At 49.5% G+C, this 20,246-nt stretch overlaps 1 protein-coding gene across 1 annotated transcript in view; it reads right to left on the reverse strand.

The window, feature by feature from the left end:
• CCDC186 (coiled-coil domain containing 186) overlaps positions 1-20,246 on the reverse strand; it is a 1,219,714-nt gene that overhangs the window by 668,958 nt on the left and 530,510 nt on the right. Inside the window, exon 7 of the mRNA XM_069611867.1 lies at positions 19,999-20,103. Coding sequence (XP_069467968.1) covers positions 19,999-20,103 — 105 coding nt within the window. The remainder of the gene's footprint in view (positions 1-19,998; positions 20,104-20,246) is intronic.

The following is a 20,246-nucleotide window of genomic DNA, read 5'->3' on the forward strand; positions in this document are numbered from 1 at the left end:
CTGAAGACCGTAGTGCTAACCTGTTCTTTCTTTGTCTTTACAGGTGCTGCTGAAGACTGGATTCCAGGATGGTAAGCCTTTGTTCCCTTAGGCCCAGGATCAGAAGCAGAAAACACGATGAGCGTTCTGCTGCAGAGAATGCAGAATAACACAAAGCAAGATTCATCCATCGGGTGTGGTTTAAATAGCCTCCTGTAGAGGGGTCTCCTCCAACAGCCTCGCCTAGGTGAGAAAAGAGTTCCTGCTTTCCAGAAGAGTTCCAGTGTTCTGAACCTAGGGAGTGGCTCCTGCCCCACCCAACAGGAAAAGTAGTCCCAAACAGAAGAGGATCAGGGGTTCAACTGGCAGGTAAGTAAGCAGCATGGTCTGCTGCAGGTAAGTCCACCCAAGCATTATGAGCCCGGCGCTTCCAGCGCTGGGACTGGGCATCTTTATGAGCCTGGTGCCACTGGCGCCAGGACAGGGTCCAAAAGGTCCCAATTGGGACTGGCTGGCACTCGGAACCGGGGTTATGGGTCTGCTTCCAAGGGAGTCGGGCAAGTCCTGATCTTTTGGAAGCAGAGATCATGACAGCCACCACCTTCGGTGATACGCAAATGCAGGCTTATTTGCGCGTATCCGGCAGCTCTTTGTCACAGTTATCTCATGAACTATGCAGTGGGGCCCGACCTCTGCAGTCTGCAGTGCCTTCTTCGCCACTCGGCACTGCCGTGCTATTCTGTATCCATGTAGCACTATTCCATCCCGCGGACGGACCTTTTCTTCTGTGCTGCCAACTGTCCTTCGTTCGCGAGCGCGGTCCCTCTTCACGAAGGCCGGCGCCGAGTTCGTTCCTTACCGGCAGCCGCTCCGGCTATGGGCAGCAGGACGTCCCTGGCAGATGCGCACCCGTGCACTGCCCCTGCAATGCGGGGTCCAGGACCCGTCAATCGTCTTGCCTCCGCGATCGTCACGGGGTCCGGCTGCACCGTGTGTGCCTCCTAGCCGCCCCGAGGTTGCTTGTTGCAGCAAAAGTCATACTTCACCAGAACATAAAATGTCCATGAGGCACACGAACCGAAATGAAATAAAATGAAGCACTCCGTCTCCGGGCGCAGGCAGCCGCCTGCAAACGCTCGATACAATGAAACGAGTCAGTTTCGTTTCACCTCAGCATTTCCTTTGTGCGCCGCCATTTTGGCGACAAAGTATCTTCCGGCAGCGATCGAAAAGTTCATTTTTCTCTTGCTCTGCAAGCCCGGCTCCCTTCTCCTTCAGGATTCCTGTAGTCCATGCATTCCAAAGCACATTCCTAGAAATTCAAAGCATGCGTGCCGGTTTCAGAAGCGTAAATTGATAAAATGTCGTCGGATCATCAGGAGCTCATCCCGGAGCACGTCCTATTCCATGGCTAGTTAGTCACGCCCGCAAAATACAATTCAATCATTAGCATCAGGGCCTTCCGGCCCAAGTCTCATTGCCTTTCAAAGTATCTACTTTCAGAGGGCCTGATGCGACAAACAATACTTTATGTTCCTCTCGGGATTTCACACACACTTAGTTTCTCAGGTGATGCACTATTCACCTTGGATCCCCTCAGCCGGGTTTTGATCCCTTTTAACACAATGCTCGTAGGATTTGCATGTATTCAATTTCTCAGGTAATTCACGGTTCACCCTGGATCCTCCTTAACACAATGTTCAATTAGTCTCCGTCCTCCGGGCTCAGACCAACTTCATCTACTTTGACATTAACTTTCTTTATGCTATCAACATCAAAGACTTTCAATTGTGCACAGGATTTTGCTTGACCCGTCGCAGCACCACTTCGATTTACAATTCTTTGTCACTGTTTCAGTAGGATACCTTACAGAGACTTTCGAATGAGCATGCACGTGGTGCCGGACCACTCTAAGGTATCGTATTGTGGCTTCAAAGTTCAATCCATCATCTGTTCTTCACTTTTACACGCGTTGATTATCAAATCGGCTTGCTTCATACAATGTTCACTTCAGCTTTCACTATACAATGTTGCCACTTGGAACCTTGGGTTCAACACAGACCGGTCTGGTATCAGTCTCCCCAACTCACCGGCTGTGCGGACTTCACTGGTGCTGCTTTGTTGTAGGAGCTAAGGACAGTACCACGGCAGCAAGAGACACTCCCCGCCTTGACTATCGACGTGGGAGAGCCCCGGGTACCTCAGACACACAATGCATTCTATTCTCAAAGGTTCATGAAAGTAACGGTTCCTCGTCGAAAAGGTCAAGGGCACTTCCCTCCTTGTGACCACCTTCTGTTTTTCCATCGTTCGCCTTGTATTGCCATCTTCAAACTGCTGTTTCCTCGTGTGCTTTGTCTCGCTCAGTGTGCTCTCATGCTCGGCCTTTTATCCGTGTGGGGAAGTTTAATGGAAGTCAGGTGTGTGTAATGGTCAGTAATTGCCCAACCCTGCCTGACCATTGTATTGCGACATGTCAGGTATATGGCTTGTGTGTTAGTCCGCTTTCTCTCATAGTGAGCTGTTTGCGAGAAAGTGTTCATGTTGGGAAAAGGGGGTGGGGGATTTGAGTTCCGAAGTATCCTATCTGGTAGGATTGGGTCAACGCGTTACAGGGAAGGGGATACAGCATCTTGCCATCCGGTGTCCCACTCCCACAAGACCCCTCACCCAGGTGATCCTCCCACACTGGTCCACCCCCACGAACTGGATCCAAAAGCTATGGCCATGTCCTTACACCTGGATGACAGATGCCTGCGGACTAGCGGGTGAGACACCTTCAGGTACACTGAATAATAACTCTTGTTTACCTGATTTGCTGGGACAATCTCTATGAAGTCTTGTTCCAGCAGGGTCTTTACTTTCTTGTAAACTATGCACCGGAATCTGCCTGTGTCTTGGTGGGCGGTTGAGTGGTTTTTGCAAAGGTTCGATGCAATACACGCCTGCTACAGTGGACAACACGCACTTGTCTGATGTAATCTCCTCCCATGCGTGGGTTAAGTGTGAGATTGCACCTCCTAATGGAGTGGCATGGGAGGGGACCTGTAGCGGTGCGTCATTGCTTGGGAGGGGTGGAGCCTTTCCCAGATGAGGTTCTGCCCATTACTCTGGATCTTTTTTGTCCGCTTTGAAAATTAGAAGAGGTGTTTGTCCTTATGAGGGGCACCATGTCAAAGAATGGCCACCCTGAATGTATCCGGAAGAGCATTGCGTGCCCTGTCCCCAAAACCTCCTAGAGTTAGAGGAAACCCGTTGGAGGTAGGGTTTGTAGGTTAGTTGGCCGAGGGACTTAAAAGTATCAGTCTCTTCCTTTGCGCTTTTGAGGGCATCTTCTACAGCCTTGACGAAGAGGGCATTAGGTTCCAACAGCATGTTAAGCAGGGTCACGTGTCTTCAATTTAAATCCAGACTGTCTAAGCCAGGCATTGCACTCGATAAGTGTGCCCTCTGCAATAATGCAGCCCGCATTATCCGCTGCATCAAGGTTGTTCTTAAGGATGCAATAAGATAACTGCTTGCCTTCCGAGATGGTGCTTAGTAGTTGTGATTTTAGGGGTTCTGGAACCGCCTCAACCTAGTGTTCCAACTCATCCCACTTATAACAGCCATAACTAGCTAGGAGGGTGGAATTAATTGCAAGTCTAGCCCGATATGCCGCTGAGGATGCAACCGTCCTTCCAAAAGTGTAAATATTTTTACTTTATCTGGCGGGGCTTCAGCTGATGCCAGAGGAGTGCCAGCCCTCTTTCTAGTAGAGTCGGTTATTAGCTAACCCCTAATGTGGGGGTCTGTGGGCGCTGGCCCGAATAATTTTTCAATTCCAGGGTTAACCGCCCTTGTGAGGTTAGGTTTAAGGAGGGCTGTATACATCTTTGTATGGTTTGTAACAGTGGAATAAACTGAGTAACATAAAGTCAACAAAGCAGGACATTATTTTCATATCCTTGTTGAATTGTTCAGGGTTCCACTCATACGAGGGTGGAAAATCTGAAGGGGTAGAGGTAGTAGGAGAGGATTCCTGCTCCTTGTGTTGCATAGTCCCTATGAGTACCAGCAGGGGATGAGAAATCCATATCCTGGGAGCCCGAGGTCTGAGGAGGCAAAGCCGTTGAGGATTTTGCTTTTTTCTGCGACTGTCTTTAAAAGGGTAGCAGGGACATGTTTTGTAATATGTTTCTGCATTTTCAGTTTATGTTTGGGAGATGCTGATGCGCCTTTTGCCGCCGGTTTTTCAGCGTGCGAAAGGAGGGCTTTTTATGCGTTGTGTCCAAACTGACTTTGAGGCCAGTTTCAGAGGCCTTGCATTTGGCATAGGCATAAGCGATGGCCCAGGGGACAGAGAAGATCTAGAGGCTTTTTCCACAAACAACCCGTGGGTTTCGACGGTCGACGAGTTCGAAGGTTGTCATGGGTTGTATGCTTGCAAGTGTGCGCACTATGGCTGTCGGGTGTCATCTCCATCAAAGAGCTGTGGGCCTTCTTAGTGGAGTCGGGAGGCCCACACATGGGGTTCCGACGAACTTCGGTCTTCTTCGGTGTCACTAGGGACACTGATACTGCCCTCGCTGCTTTCCCCCGTCACGTTGATGGAGGGTTAGGCCTACATGGCATGGATGACCTAGCACTTGGTTGGACGGTCTTTAAGAGTTTTCTGGTGGAAAAGTGTGCAGGACTTGCAAAGCTTTTCTGGGTGGCCCCTAGGGAGACAGTAGTTGCCTACTCGGTGCGTATCCTTCCAAAGGAACTTCCTATGGTAGGAATGGCAACATTTAAAAAGGGGTATTTTCCATAATAAATGGAAAGGGCAGTGGCGGCAAAAGACAAAATGGGGTGGGAGAAATTAATAATTACTCACTTTAGAAACTAACGTACTCCTAGTCCATAGTCCCCTTTCCTCCACGCTGCATTGGCCTCCCTCGCTAGGGATGGGAGACGGAACCTTTTTCACCAGAAAAACCTTCTTCCCCTTTAAATTTAGAGGCGCGGCCCTGGAAGCATGCACTCCCCCGACTCCATCCCCCTGCACCACTCCTCAGTCCGCATTGACGCTTCGACAATATTAACATAACCTAATGACACCAGTATTAAAAGGGGGGAGGATGGTGGGATGTGTGGAAGAAAGGGGACTATGGACTAGGAGTAAGTATTAATTACTCCTACGTCCCATCCCGTTTCCTCCATACTGCATGGGCGATTACAACTGATTGTAGCCCCAGGGTGGAGAGGTGACCCTCCCTGAGAAAAAAAGTTCCTTAGAACTGCCTGTCCGAAAGCCACGTCTGACTTAAAGCCGGCGTCCAAACTGTAGTGCTTGCAGAAGGCCAAAGGGGTGCCCCAGGTGGCCACCCTGCTGACCACCTGCCACGGAATCTGCCTCTGGATTGTGACAGCCATGGTCTTGGCTCTGACAGCGTGGGCATGCATGTTCGCCAAAGTGCTTTGTGCTGCCTCTCATAGGCCTCGTTGATGGCTGCAATCATCCATCTTGCTATAGAGGCCTTAGATGCCTGATAACCAGGCCTTTACCCACAGAAGGTGACAAATAGAGCTTCTGACTTGCAGAAGCTCTTGGTCCTGTCCAGATAGATTTTCAGAGCGCGTCTGGAATCCAGACAGTGCAAGACCCTTTGAGCATCGTCCTTAGGATCAGCAAAGAAGGTAGGTAACACTATCTCCTCAGTTAGATGGAAAGAAGATACTACCTTCGGTATGAACACAGTGTGTGTTCTCAGAACCACCTTATCCCTGTGAAAAGTAGTTTAGGGTTCGATGTCACCAATGCCTGGATCTCGCTGAACGTACGTGCAGACGTAAGGCCCACCAACAGGGCTGTTTTAATGGTGACCAGTCGAATGTCTGCGGAAGCCATTGGCTTTAATGGTTTGTGTGCCAGTGTGCCCAACACTACAGTGAGGTCCCACACAGGGTGTGGTTTCTTGGTGGGCAGGTGGTGAGTCCCACCAGATGTCGTTTAACCAACGGGTTGGAGGAGGAGAAAAGCTCCTCCTCTGAGTTCCTGTAGACGCCCATGGCCGCCATGTAGGTGCGGCACATATCTGTTGGAAGTCTGCGAGGTATGCCGAGAAGAAAAGCACATTGTTCAACGTGCAAGAAAGTGGATACATCTCTTTAGAGTCTGCCCAATGACAGACCCTTGTCCATTTACTTTTGTACTGGGTCCTAGTAGCTTTGCTCCTTGTTAGGGAGAATTCTCTGTTTAGGCTGCATTTCCTAACCTAGTGAGTCCCCCAGCAGCTTTGCTGGATTTTTGGGGTTTATTTTTTTCTCCTGCCAAGAATGAGACTCTTTTACCCTCACTCTTGGACATGATTTGAGTGTGTTTCTTTGAATCTAGATGTGTTTAATGGGCTATGGGGTCTTTTACTCCATAGGGCTTCATGTGTTTTTGTGATGTGTTACACAGCACCCTCAGTGCATTAACACAGGGGTGTCATAGTGACCCCCCAGTATAGACTCCATACCCTGGGACTGACTACTATCTCCCAGAGCATGTAAAGTCACCATTGACTTTACTAGTCTTAAATTCTGAACAGAACCAGTACAAACCATCATATTGTGGACGTACTGGCTGGTGCAATTCAATTGCCCCGGGGTCTGTTAGTCGAGGGGGCACGTCTCCGTCCCCCCTGATCGAGTTTTGGCTGGTGGCAGTGGATACTACTTTTTATATTCTACCGGGAATATTTTCCTATGGGATTTCCCATTGTTTTAGGCTACTATCTTTATTTAATTATTTACGGTAGCCTCGAACATACCGCCGGTTTATTTAATTAATATTAATTCTCTGGTTGGTATTTTTTGCCAAAACTTGATTCTAAAATGGCGTTTGTGTTCTCTTCTGTGACTCCAACCCAAGCCGAGCCCTTTGTTCCACTTTTTGGCGGGCTTCTCCACAGAAGTGCCACTCTGTCTGGGGTACTTAGGAGGGGTGGAGGGGGATTTAGGCACCCTGGACTGAGTTGCCTAGGCAACTCAAGTCGCACTCCGTCCTGATTGGCCCAAGTGGTGAGCCGGCCGACTTAGCATGTTTGAGTGACAGCTAGGCTGAGTGAATGGGGGTTTTCTGCATAAAAGCAGGGCTTTGGGGACTGGAACTTCAGAAGTCGCCACAGGACCTAAGAATCTGACGAGGGAGAAGCTGAGCCGACTTGCCACGACGCCACCACCGGTGGAGCCCTGCTGGACCGTCTCACCATTTTTCCCAACGACAGAGGAGATCTCCCGCCGGAGAGTCTTCTTCCTTTGACTGGTGGGGATAACCAGTTTCACCGTCTTTTCACCTTACCGACGTACCTCGTGGCCGCCTTGCCTGTGCCAAGCACCCCGGCAACCGGGATACCACGTTTTACCATGACCGCGAAACAAAGGTACCACCTTTAACCGTAAAACTCTGCGGCTGGTTTCTTCCCTGGTAGTGCAACGACCTTCATCTTTCCTCCAAGTCGAGATCTTCTCTTCCCCTGGACGACGGCGCGACTTGCACCCACTGCCAGGAACAACTGCCACCGCTGGAGGATCCTTCCCACTTAAGGTACCGTGTCCCGCCTGGCGTCCCTTGCTACCGACTGTACGGGGTAGATTTAGCCCCCGGCTTTCGAACCTGGGTTAGCCTGGGACACCCTGGCTAAACTTTCCTAAAGCCTCTCTAAACTCTTTTTGAACCCCTCTGCAAGACTCTAAGCCTAGTGTAACTGTGTGACCTTGGGCGCATTTGTGCTCTGCTCTCTCCAAGAGTGGACTTTGGCTCACCAGTGGCTTTTGCTCTTCTGCCTTGCTAACAGTGTTCCTGAATCTTAGAGTGGTGTACCTTTTCACATTCTGTCTTTTTCCCTCCCTTTCTCACAAACTTATTGGAGACCCATCTAGTTAAGCGCTCACCTCTGTATGAAAATAAGTGGTGTTTTACTGTGACTTATCTGATAAGGAAAAAGGGGTGTATATATTACAATAGTAACTGTGTTTAGAATATTTTACAATAAGAGTGCTGGAGTGTTTCAAACAGTGTGTTTTTAAATAAATAATTATATACTTTGATACCAAAGCTCTGGTCAGTGTTTGCTTGTATTGGTGTGTCTGAGTGCCTATTGTGTATACTTTGCATACTGCCTAACTCTTCTTGAGAGAAGTATGACTGCTCAGCCACAGCTACCAGGTAAATCTGGGTGGTACAGACTGCTACCAAGATGGTTTACTGCTAACACCTGTAGTCCTAAATCTTTTGCTGTGTTCCCTAAGGGAACTGCACAGGTTTCTGCCTAATACTCCTAGCGATCTGAATGATCTCCGGATTGGCCTGGGACAGGCTCAGATGTTTCAGTGTGACCTGCTCAGGAACCACGCTGCAAGGGCTAGCTTCTGTGGAGCAGGATGGACGGCCCTGCCCGCCTGTGCCTGAGAATGGGAGCTGGCCCCAGCGGCAGGTGAATGGGAGGCCTGTCTGAGAGGTCGAGGAGCTCTCAGAACCATGGCCTCGCCGGCCATCATGGGGCAATCAGAATGATGCAGAGGTGACATGCTTCTCTTACCTTGCAGATGACCTTGTGGACCAGGGGCGTGGGAGGAAATGCATATGCCGTCATGCTGTTCCACTGTCTCTGGAACACGTCGACCAGAGAGTCCAGGACCTGCCCCTGCAAGGATGCGAACCAGGGGCACCTCTTGTTGGCCCATGGGGCAAAAAGATCCACCTGAGGATGTCTCCATCTGCTGAAGATCCAGAGCAGGACTTGATCGTTCAATTGCCATTCATAATTGTCCGCTCCCAGTCTGCTGAGCCGGTCCGACTCTGGGTCGGTTGATGTTCTCCAGGGCCCATTCCCACATGCTGAATGCAAGGGCGCACAGCGGAGGGGACCTGGTACCACCCTGCTTGTTGATGTAATACATGCTGGTGGAGTTGTCGGTTTGAATGAGGACCACCTTGACGCAGAGAAGCGGAAATAAAGCTTTGAGAGAGAGCTAGATAGCTTTCAGCTCCAGCCAGTTGATGTGAGCCTAAAGCTACTGAAGGGACCAGACTCCATGGACACTGTGGTTGTCCAGTGTATGGCCCCAGCCTTCCAGGGAGGAATCCGTGGTGATGGTGACCTGAGGTGCTGTCTGCCAGAAGGGCTTGCCCGTCCACAGGTTGCAGGCATTGGACCACCAGTTGAGGTCCGGGGGGAGAGAGGGAGGAATGCTGAAAAGCTCTGCTTGGGCACCCCACACCTAATTCCATGAGGCTGTGAAGTGCAGCTGCAACCTCCTCATCTTGAATCTCGTGTGGGGAACGGCCATTAAGATCGCCGCCATGATACCCAATAAATGCTGGTACCACAAGGCCGAGGTCAACTCTCGGCTAAGAAAGTGACCCACGGCCCTCCTGATGGCCATTATCTTGTCCTCCAAGGGGAAAACTCTCTCAGAGATTGTGTCCCATATGAGGCCCGGAAAGGCCAAACTCTGAATCCGTTGCAGCGGAGACCTCTCGAGGTTGATATAAAACCCCAGATCATGAAGCGTGATCACGGGTGCAGAGGCAGTGTGGTAACCGCCTCTGAAGATTTCGCCTTGACGAGCCCAGGTACAGGTAGACATGGTGGCCCTCGGTCCTGAGAAGGGCGGCCACTGCATTCATAAGCCTGGTAAATACCCTGGGGACTGAGTTGAGGCCGAAGGGTACAACCTTGTATTGAAAGTGGCAGCCCATGATCCTGAACCGAAGAAAGGAGCGATGAGGCTGCCAGATTGGGACGTGTAGATCGGAGTCCTTCAGATCCATTGAGCACATCCAGTCTTCCCTGCACAATGTCTCTGCAATGAGTGCTGGCGTAACCATCTCGGATTTTTGAAGAGGGAGGGAGAGGTTGAGGGTGGAGAGGTCCAACAACTCTCAGGCCAGCCTGGTTCTTCTTTTGTATAGCGAAAATCCTGGAATAGAAGCCTAAGCCTCGCTAGAAGGCCGGTACTTCCTCCTCTGCCTGGCTCACGACGAGCAAACGGATTTCCACCAACAGAGTTGCTGTCCCCAAATGGAGGGGAGAGGAGGGAACCGGTAGATGGTTCCCCGTGGATATTACAGATAGGATCCAGGGGTCCGCGAACCTGATGCCAAGACTGTGCGTGAAGGGCAAGCCTGCCCCCCCACCAGAGACAAGTGGATCTGAAGGGGTGTGTCATTCTTTCTTTCCCTCTGAGGCCGCTGCGGAGGAGAGGGCCTGAAGAAGCCCTTTGCTCCCCCACCCCCACCCGTTTTATTGTTTGCACCGGTGCTGAGTGAGAACATTCAGGCTGTATGGAACTCTGCTCTTGGAAGCCCCGCAACCCGCCGAACGCCCACCCCTTGTCTGAGCACTGATGCGACGGGGTGCACACCTTGGCGTGGCCTTCATGAGGATAGATAATGACTTTGCAGTTTGGGAACTGTTTTTCTTTTTATCCAGCTCCTCGTCGGTGGTGGAATGGAAGAGGTTGCCACCTTCGAATGGAAGGTCTAATATGCATTCTTGGACATCCAGGTTAAACCTGGTAGCCCGTAGCCAGGCAATCCTTCTCATGTCTGTGGCTATGCAGATGGCACGGCCCGAGGCGTAAATGTTGGCCACAGTGGACTCCATGATGTCTTGCGCCACCAAATTAGCTTCAGCCAGCCCTGCCTTGAAACATGCCTGGCTGTGCACTGGAAGTTCTGGAAGGAAGTCCGCTATTTCCCGCCAAAGCCTCTGGTTAACGGCTGCCAGCGTGGCATCAGTGTTGGAATGACGAAGGTGCAGTGAGGTGTTGGAATAAACCATCTTTCTGTAGGCCTCCAAGATCATCTCCTTGCCTAGAAGCGCAGAGGACGAGGTGGCCGACAACGACTAAGGCTTGGAGTAGAGTGATAACACAGCAATCACTGAAGAGTGCAGTTGAGGGTGTGTCGACAGCAAGAGTGGATCCCCCTCTAATTGCTTATACCTGGTGTTGATGCGCCGATCAACAGGGTGTTCCGCATGGGGTTTAAGCCATCCTTTTTAGCCAAGGCAGCAACATTCTTCTGCATCTGGATCCCAGTTCTAGCCGCGGGGCGTAGAGTGAGGACCTCGGCCAGGACTCCTGCCTCTGGTTGCTCGACCTCTGGTTGCGGAAGCCCCAAATATTCTGCCAAACCTGTGAGACATTCATGGAAGGCCTTGGCTGAAGATGGCGTGTCGGGGTCCTCGTCGTGTCCACCAGTGGGTCCGGCTGATTCGGAGCGGGTGGATGAGTGCTGGGCAGCGAGGCCTGCTGTGTAGGAACAGGAGCTGGTGGCTGCTGTGGAGGCTACTATGAACCGCCTGAACTGTGGGAGGCAGGGGAGCCGGAATCGAAGGAGCCGGCAAGGTCAGCAGGGGCTGCACCGGGGCCTGCAGAGCCGGAGCCATAGGAGGAATGACTATAGGCGCAGGCGTAGGGGCTGGAGGGAGCATGTCCCCAATTCACATCCCAAAGGATGGCCCCCATCGGAGGAGATCTTATGAGCGTGAGGAACCTTTAAAAAAATCTGTCCTCAGAGGCTGGTGTGGTGGCAGGTGATATTGACGGGGTAGCGGAAGGCTGCTGGGACCGGTGCGTACTCTGTCTTGCCTGTTGCAGGGGAAATCTGCCCTGCAATGCAGATGGATAAGCAGTAGGCCACGTACCTAGGTGAGACCAGTCCCACCTAGAAACTCGTTCTCCCACCTGCTCCGCATAAGGGGGCGGTATCAGACGAGCAGCCATTTTGTCTGGCACAGCAGCCATCTTATTGAGCTGCCTGCGTCGCTGGGACCAGCCTCCTCCAGGACTCTTGGGTGTGGAGCACGAGACCTACCCTGCACCTCAGGACGACGCATGGTAGGCGTTTTGCCCTCGGCTGCATCGCCGGTAGTGCTGCATATAGGCCCCCGCCTCGGCCACCTGACCGGTACTAGGGCATAAACCTGGTAAAAGAACCTTGCAGTCCCTCAGCCCTGTCTCGGGAAGGATCTGCTGACCCCCTTGGCATGGAGGCCGGTAGCTGGGGCAGCCTCGGTACTGGTGCAAGAACCTGAAAAGGTTCCTCCCGCTCTGGCATTTCTTTGGGAAGGAGTCATCCTTGCGGGGTGCGATAGAAAACAGCGCCCCTACCTTAGGCCTTGACTTGTGTCTGACAAAGTCCTTCAAGTCCTCTGGAGGTGACTTCTCGAAGAGCTCCCTCCACCAGGCTAGCCTATTCTTCAGAACACACGCTGTAAGCACATCGCACGCGGAACAACTCTCCCAGGCGTGATCAGGACCAAGGCAGCGGAGGCAAAGAGCATGGGGGTTGAACATAGGGAAGAGCCCCTCGCAGACTGGACACCTGCTGAAGCCCGCTGAAGTCGACATGCGCCAGGGAGGAGCGGGTACCTGAATGAACAAAACAGAAGACAAAAGACGGAAGAAATTATCTGGGGAAGAGCATGTGGAATTACAAGGCCAAAGCCAAACACAGGAGCGCTGGTGAAATCGGCCCGTTCCCGTCGATGCGGAAAAGAGGATTAGGGAGTGGTGTCAGTGGGCGGTGTCAGGGGAGTCATGCTCCCAGGGTAAGCCACCGCGTGCGCGCCTCTAAATTTAAAGGGGAAGAAGGTTTTTCTGGTGAAAAAGGTTCTGTCTCCCTTCCCTAGCAAGGGACACCCATGCAGTATGGAGGAAAGGGAACGGGACGTAGGAGTATATGCATTCTCTAAATGGATTAGCTATACAAAATCCCCCCCCCCCGCTCTCCCTACTTTAAGGGCCAAGGCCCAAAGATGCCTGTGAAGAGGTGTCAGGTCGTCGAGTCAGTCAGGCGTCATCGACGATGGAGCTGTTCGGCGAGGGTCATCGAGCAGTTGGATGATGCTGCAGCAACAAGCGGACAGAAAAAGAAAAAAAAAAAAGAGAAGTCTAAAACTAATCAAAGGCATCAGCCTGAAAGGAAATCCGCAACTTGCGACCGACTACGATGGTGGAAAGAAACAATCTGAGGGACATCGGGGCGTGCAGGACCATGGGTACAGTACACGTCACACAAGGGATAGCATTACTAACACACCCTGGTAACGTCCGTTTGAGTTTCAAAAATAAATCTTGCTTAGCCTCTAAAGCAGCAGGTGCACCTAGCGTGGCAGTACTGCACCACTAAAACCTCAAACACAGCGTTTAGTGGCATCAAAAGCAATAGACTAATACTCGCGGTTGACACAAAAAGTGCTTGGGCACTCTTTCTGGTTACAAAAGCACATAAGTGCATAGATTTATTCAAAGTTTATTCATGTGTCCCAACCACATGGGAACACATAATTGCAGAATATCAGCACTGCTTCCTATGATTCCATACTGCCACGCGTTTCACCCACTAAACGGGGCTTCACCCAGGCAAACAATTCCGATGGATCACTGCAGAGCGAACAAATAATAGCTGACTTGGACAAGCACGTTTGGAGGGCAACCAAAGTAATTGCTAATACAAAGTAGAAAAAAAAGAATAATAGCAATGTCATGCTATGTAAGAAACCAATGTATAAAACATAGGCCATTTTGCAATGGCAATGTAAATAAATAGAACCCAATGTTAAATACTTGGTCTATTGGTGCTAAGAAAGCCAAAAATAGAGATGTATCCTGAGCCACTTAACAGTACAAATAATTTGCGCTTATGAAGTGCATAGTGAAAAATCTGTCCCTCCCCATGAGATCCTCCCACATTAAACCAACCCTAGCGGTAACCTTGGGTAGCGACACCACCTCCCTAGCCTCATGAGAAGGATAGAAGTGACAACACAATTCACCAAGTGGTGGCTGGTTTTTGGTCCCACCACCAAATAGTTCTCAAAAGGCTCTTCCAGTTCCTGATTTGGTAGATCCAATGAACAAACAAAAACAAAAAGGTCTTTCCAACAGAGTTCTTCCAGCTCTCACCTGGTGGCTTATGTGAAAAAATAAAAAAAAAAAAAAGTCTTACTGTTCCTTTGACTCCATGCGGCTTTATCAGTTAGTCCAAAGAGTTCTCAGGTTTATCCACTCCTCAGGGATATATTGAACCGGAAGTCCTCACATTTGTGCCTCTTGGTCTTTACCAAACATCACTTCCTCATTGTTGCTGTTAAAATATTCCGGCTTTTGGCCCCAGGTATGCCAGGGGCTTGCCCGACTTACGTTCCCTCTGTGGTCGTAGTTTCTTTGATCCATTTAGGCTATGGGCCTGCTTGGCCCAGTTTTGGTTGCAGTTTCTCAGGCGGATCTGCTTACACCCTTTTGGGGTCTTCTGAATGTCAGCCCTGTGTGGGCTATGAGCCTGCTTCACCCTCCATCGGCTTTCAGTACTGCACCACGTACCTTCACTCCAGCGGCAGGCTTCAGGTTAGGTGCCGTCTCCCAGGCATGTGCGTATACCCGCTCCCTCATCCTGGCTCCAGACGGCAGAGTCAGCAACTTCGCCTCAGTTCTTTCCTCCTGTCTGGGAGGAGCAGGTTGCCCGTACAACTTCTGTCTCAGCAAGTGGTTTCCCTCTCCAGGCGGTCCCGGAGTGCTCCGCAGGCTGCTTGCTTCGGGTCCCTGCCCACCATGCCAACTGCCAACACGGGCGAGGGCAGGAGCCCCCCCAGCACCCCTAGCCCAGCAGAGGAGAGGATCCACGCGCCGAGCGGCAACTCGGACAGGGCCTGCCTGACCCTGTCCCCACACGGCGCCTGACTCGCCCATGCCGGGCGCAGCGCGGCGTGAAACCGAGGCTGAGCCTCAATTTCATCAGCTGGATCCGCCGGCAGGCGGATTACGCCGGCGGCCAGCTCGAAGGCCATTCTAAGGCCTGTTGGGTGCCTGTTTCGTGCCGATTCTGCCTCTGCCAGTCCCCCTGGCCCATTAACGAAAGCACCAGCTTCAAGGTCCTGCTTCCACAGGTCCACTCCCGAGTGCCTACCAGTGACTTAGACCATCGGGTAAGACCACTACCTGTTTAATAAGTGCACCTAACGTTTCCAAGCTGCCCAGTCAAGTTGCCACTGGCCCTTAATACTTTGGTCACTGCAGCTATCTATCCACCATCCACTATCCACCACACAACCGATCTGCATGTGAGTAATGCCCTTGATTCCGAATGCCTGCATTTGCACGCCCTGAACTATCCAGACCTAAGCAATGCCTTCTTGAATCATGAGTGCATGCACTGTCTGTTTGTGGACCTCCATAGTCAACTATGTTTGAGCAATGCCTCTCTGAGTCATTGATTGCCTGCACTGCCTAGCCTGTCACACCTGAGTATTGCATCCTGAGCCATTGACTGCCTGTACTGCCTAGCCTGTCACACCTGAGTAGTGCATCATTGAGCCTTTGATTGCCTGTACTGCCTAGTCTGTAATTACTAACGTGGTACCTTAGACAGGTTACCTCCATACAATTATGTATCTACCAGCTATTTACACAACCTTACTGAGGACTATCCTACAACTACTCACCATGCCGAATTCCAACGCATGTAATTCCTTGCCACCTCTTAAGCCCACAGTACACCCCAACACTAACCTTCCTGACTCCTATGTATGCTCGAGTCATGAGCCCCTTGTGATATCGCACCCATGCGACACTCCCTGTAGGAACTTAAGACTCCGTGCTAGACTCTCGAAATTGCATGAACCCACCCGCAGATCCCTGCCCTCTAGCAACATCAAAACCAACCTCAAGCAAACTGGCAAACCGTGTTATACCGGACAACCTTTACAACCTATTCCAACTCAATGTAATATCTTAAACACACCTAATAGGTCTACTACCCCACCTCTTCAAGCCACAGAGGTCACTAAAACCCCAACTATTGTGGGAGCACTCCTCAACGTGAGATCGCTTGTTGCCCATGCCCTAGACATTGCCGACATAATAATAGAAGGCAACCTTGATTTTCTCGCTGTCACTGAGACCTGGCTACATAATGCAGCAGGACCAGCGCTCATGCTAGCCATCCCTGATGGCTATACGATAGTTAGACACGACCGAGTAGGAGCTAGAGGTGGCGGCATTGCGATAATCTCTAAAATAAGCCTCTCTCTTAGACTAGTACCCACCCAATCGATTCACTCTTGTGAGACGCTATCGGCTAAACTCCAACTAAATAATAACCAAACCCTTATCATCCACCTCCTATATAGACCTCCTGGTCCATTAGGCACTTTCGAAGATGACCTCCACATCTTACTTACAAATAACCTTAAACCTTGCTCTCAATTGATCCTTCTTGGGGACTTTAACTTAGGCCTCCATGATACTACAGATACTAATGCTACACTGGTAGCCAATTCTATTCACTCACTCGGCTTAACTCAAAGAGTTGATAAGCCTACACATCTGAAGGGAAGAACCTTGGACTGGATAGCTGACTGTAACTGTACAACGTCTATCTCATCTATAATGCCCCTACCCTGGACAGACCATTCCCTGGTGTCCTTTAATTTAGTTACCGCCAGACCCAACCCCACGGCCCCCCCACCAGCACCTCCTTGCTTAACAAGAAATAAAAAATGCATCACCCTAGAGAAAGTAATCCCAGCTATATTACCAACCCTTAATGCGCTATCAGAGAACCTAAGCCCCAGTATCCTAGTGCAAGAATTTAACACCATCATGCTCACTACCTTAGACAAAGTGGCCCCTCTCAAGCTTAGACCGAGTAAGCCGAAAGATCATCTAAACAAATGGTTTACTCCACAGTTAAAAGATCTACGTATCTTAAAAAGAAAGAGTGAAACCGCTTAGAGGCTTTGCCCATCAGCGGACAACAAAGCCAAACGTTCCACTCTCTCCTCACTATATAAAAAAGAAGTCTGCCAGGCAAAACGTAATTCATATGATGACCGCATAGCGAAATCCAACTCCAGTATGAAAGAGCTCTTCTCGATTCTAAAGGAACTTGAGTCCCCCATTGCCATTCAGGACACCTGCACCAAGGACAAACCTTGGTGTACGGATATCCAGCAAGCCCTTACCAATAAAATCATCACACTCCAAAATAAAATCAAGCAAAAAAAAAATGCACTCAAAATTCAGGATCCGCCTCATACCAAGAACTCATTGGGGCATAGTAACACCTTCCACTTCTCCAAAATGACCACCCTGGAAGTAGAAAAAGTTATCCTGTCGCTTAAACCTTCAAACTGTAAAGGTGACATCTGCCCAGCACAGCTGAAAAGACGCTGCCAGAGAATTATCCCCCTTTATTGCTAAACTGATCAACGCTTCCTTCGCTTCAGGTACGATCCCGGCCAACCTTAAACAGTCCTGGGTTCTCCCTCTCCTAAAGAAGCAGACATTAGACCCTCTCATCCCTACTAACTACCGTCCTATCACGACGGTACCGTTTCTCCTTAAGATTCTGGATAAAGCTGCCTATATCCAAATTCAAAGGCACCTGGAACTACACAACCTATTAGGAGAAAGACAATCGGGCTTCCGACCCCTACACGGAACAGAAACTGCCCTTATAGACTTGAAGTCCCAAATCGATGAGCTAAGAGACAAAGGGAGAACAGTACTCCTACTACTCCTGGACCTCTCAGCGGCCTTTGATTTGGTGGATCACAGAGTCCTCTGTAGCCACCTGGACTCCGCCGCTCATTTCTCGGCAGAAGCTATTGGATGGATCAAGTCTTTCCTGAGCGAGAGAACGATGCGAGTCTTCTCTCCCTCCGCGGAGGCAGATCCCACCCCGATCTCGTGTGGTGTCCCTCAGGGCTCCTGCGTATCCCCAACTCTATACAACATTTTCACCAAGCCATTGTTCGACGATCTGGATCATCTTGGTATCACCTATACTAACTACGCAGATGATACACAGATCCTCCTCCCGCTTTCTGGGGATCATGCTAAGGACACGGAATTGGTGAACAAGGTATACCTTATCATCCAGGCATGGATGGCCACTCACGGCCTTTGTCTAAACGATGATAAGACAGAGTTGATCATCTTAGGTACCCGAGCCAATATCAAAAAACTAGGACAGGAATTTGCCTCCTTCAACATAGACGGGAACATCATCCAAGTATCCAAGGATGTTAAAACCTTGGGATTCTATCTTGATTCTACCCTATCTTTTGACAAACAGCTAAAATCCCTTGCCTCCTCCACGGCCTACACGTGCAAACTGATTAGAGCCAGTAAACCTTTCCTCTCCAACAAGAGTTGTCTAATCCTGGCCAGAGCCTTAATTCTTTCCAGAGTAGATTATTGTAATGCCCTATACTCTGGAGCTAATAAAAAAATAACCCAGAGACTACAAACATTACAAAATAATGCCTTGAGAGCGGCACTAGGCATTAACAAACAGTCCCATATCTCGTCCACCAGACGACATCACAACTGGCTGTCTACAGAGAACAAAATAAAACTCAAGATGCTATCCTTGACCCACAAAGCCCTCAATAACTCTGCCCCTAGTTACTTGTCTGACAAACTCCATAGGAGAACATCTTCCAGACCCACCAGAGCTGGTAACTTCAACTGTTTGACAATACCGAACTTTAGACTGAACACTATCGGAGGAAACAGTTTCCCAGTAAAGGCGGCTAAAACTTGGAATTCTCTACCACAAGACCTGAGAGCAGACATACCCTACCGTTGCTTCAGGAAAAAAGTTATTCAACTCCTCACCTCGACTGACCTTTGCTGACCGGGGGCTCCTACTTCCTACGAGCACCTTGACCCCCTTGAACTTGTATACTTGCTGTAATTACTGTATGCCTGATCTGTCTAACCCAATGTAATTTTAATGTACATTTTGCCATGATGTAACCTGTAAGTTTCGCATTTCCTTGCCACTGCGCCCTGTTACCCCTGGGTCTGGCGCGCATAAAAAGTGAATAAAACAAACAAACAAACAAACAAACAAACTGCCTGCCCTCCTGATCGGCTCCTGATGATGGGGTGGGGCATCCTCCTTTGCGCAGCAGCACAAGCCAGAATCTCTCATGCTTCAGCCAAGCTCTCCTACTCTTGGTCTCTGGATGTGTTTTAGACCTTCTTTGGAGCGTGACATCCCACTTGTTCTGGGTTTCACAATGAGACTATAATTGAGAAAAGTCGAAGACCAAGCCATCCACCTTAAAGGTGCTCTGCACATGGCTACCCTGCCCAATTCCCATATAACCAACGAATGCTTGGGACTTTGCAGTGAGGGGAGGTGAAAGAATACCTGCTTTGGCAATCCTTGTCCTGAGAAGGAGTGTGGGGGCATGATCACGCTTGCCTGTCCCCTAGGGAGAATATTGTCTAGCAAGCTCACATACCTAGCCCCAAAGAGGGTTGCTCGCCCTTGTGAAGAAGAAACACATTCCCTGGATTTGTGACAATAGTTAACAGTGAAATCTAGTAACCGTTTTGTAAAGCAGTGTGCTGTTTTAGGAATTATCTTATGAATGAAGTTAAAGTGCACAGTATTTCATTTACACAGTTTCTGTATTCAGAATATCTACAGCATAGTTTGGACTGTCATCATTTATTTCACCTATGTAATATTCAAAGTGATTTAAAATGTTGCTGAAGTCAGTAAACTGATATTACACTGCTTTGCTGTATATCATCTTCAATTACAGATTATTCTGCTTGTTGTCCATCATTTACCTTGCATGTTATTCTGCCATGCTGTAGATTTGCATTTATATTGCAGTGTATAGTTACAAATAATTTTCACTAAAACTAAGTTCTGATCGGCATCCCGGGTGTCGGTAATCACTGCCTTGGGTCTGCAATCATTCTTGTGTAAATTGGATTCCCATTATCTTGTTTCCTTGTGAATGTCTTATTTGCTATAGTTATTTTGCATTACTTCATTAACCATTATATTACTGGTTGTGTACCAACATACTAAGATAGCAAGTCCACTGTTGCCCCTCCTTCAGGCTCCCCACTGTTTGGACTGTTGATTCAAACTCAGGAACATTCATCTTACTAGTAAGAACCCTAGTTGATCTAGGCTCTCACGCAGAGAGGGCCCTTCAAGTAATCTGCATACACTTTTGTTACACCTACCTGATATGTTTTTATCATTTCTTGGCAATTTCTGCGAATTTGGTCCGTTTCTTCCTTTGCTTGAGTTAACTTTATTGTAGTATCTTTTAATTTATCTTTGCTTTCCTGAAGAGACAAGAGAAACAAAACAGTGTTACCCTTTGGTTACCAAGTAAACACAAGATTTTCCTTCAGATCTCCAACTCATTGGATACGATCAAAATGAACCCATTGAAGCACGACACTCAATTCTGCAATATCAGGCCTCA

Source organism: Ambystoma mexicanum, chromosome 8, assembly GCF_040938575.1.
Source record: "Ambystoma mexicanum isolate Mex_15411 chromosome 8, UKY_AmexF1_1, whole genome shotgun sequence".
Lineage (NCBI taxonomy): Eukaryota > Metazoa > Chordata > Amphibia > Caudata > Ambystomatidae > Ambystoma > Ambystoma mexicanum.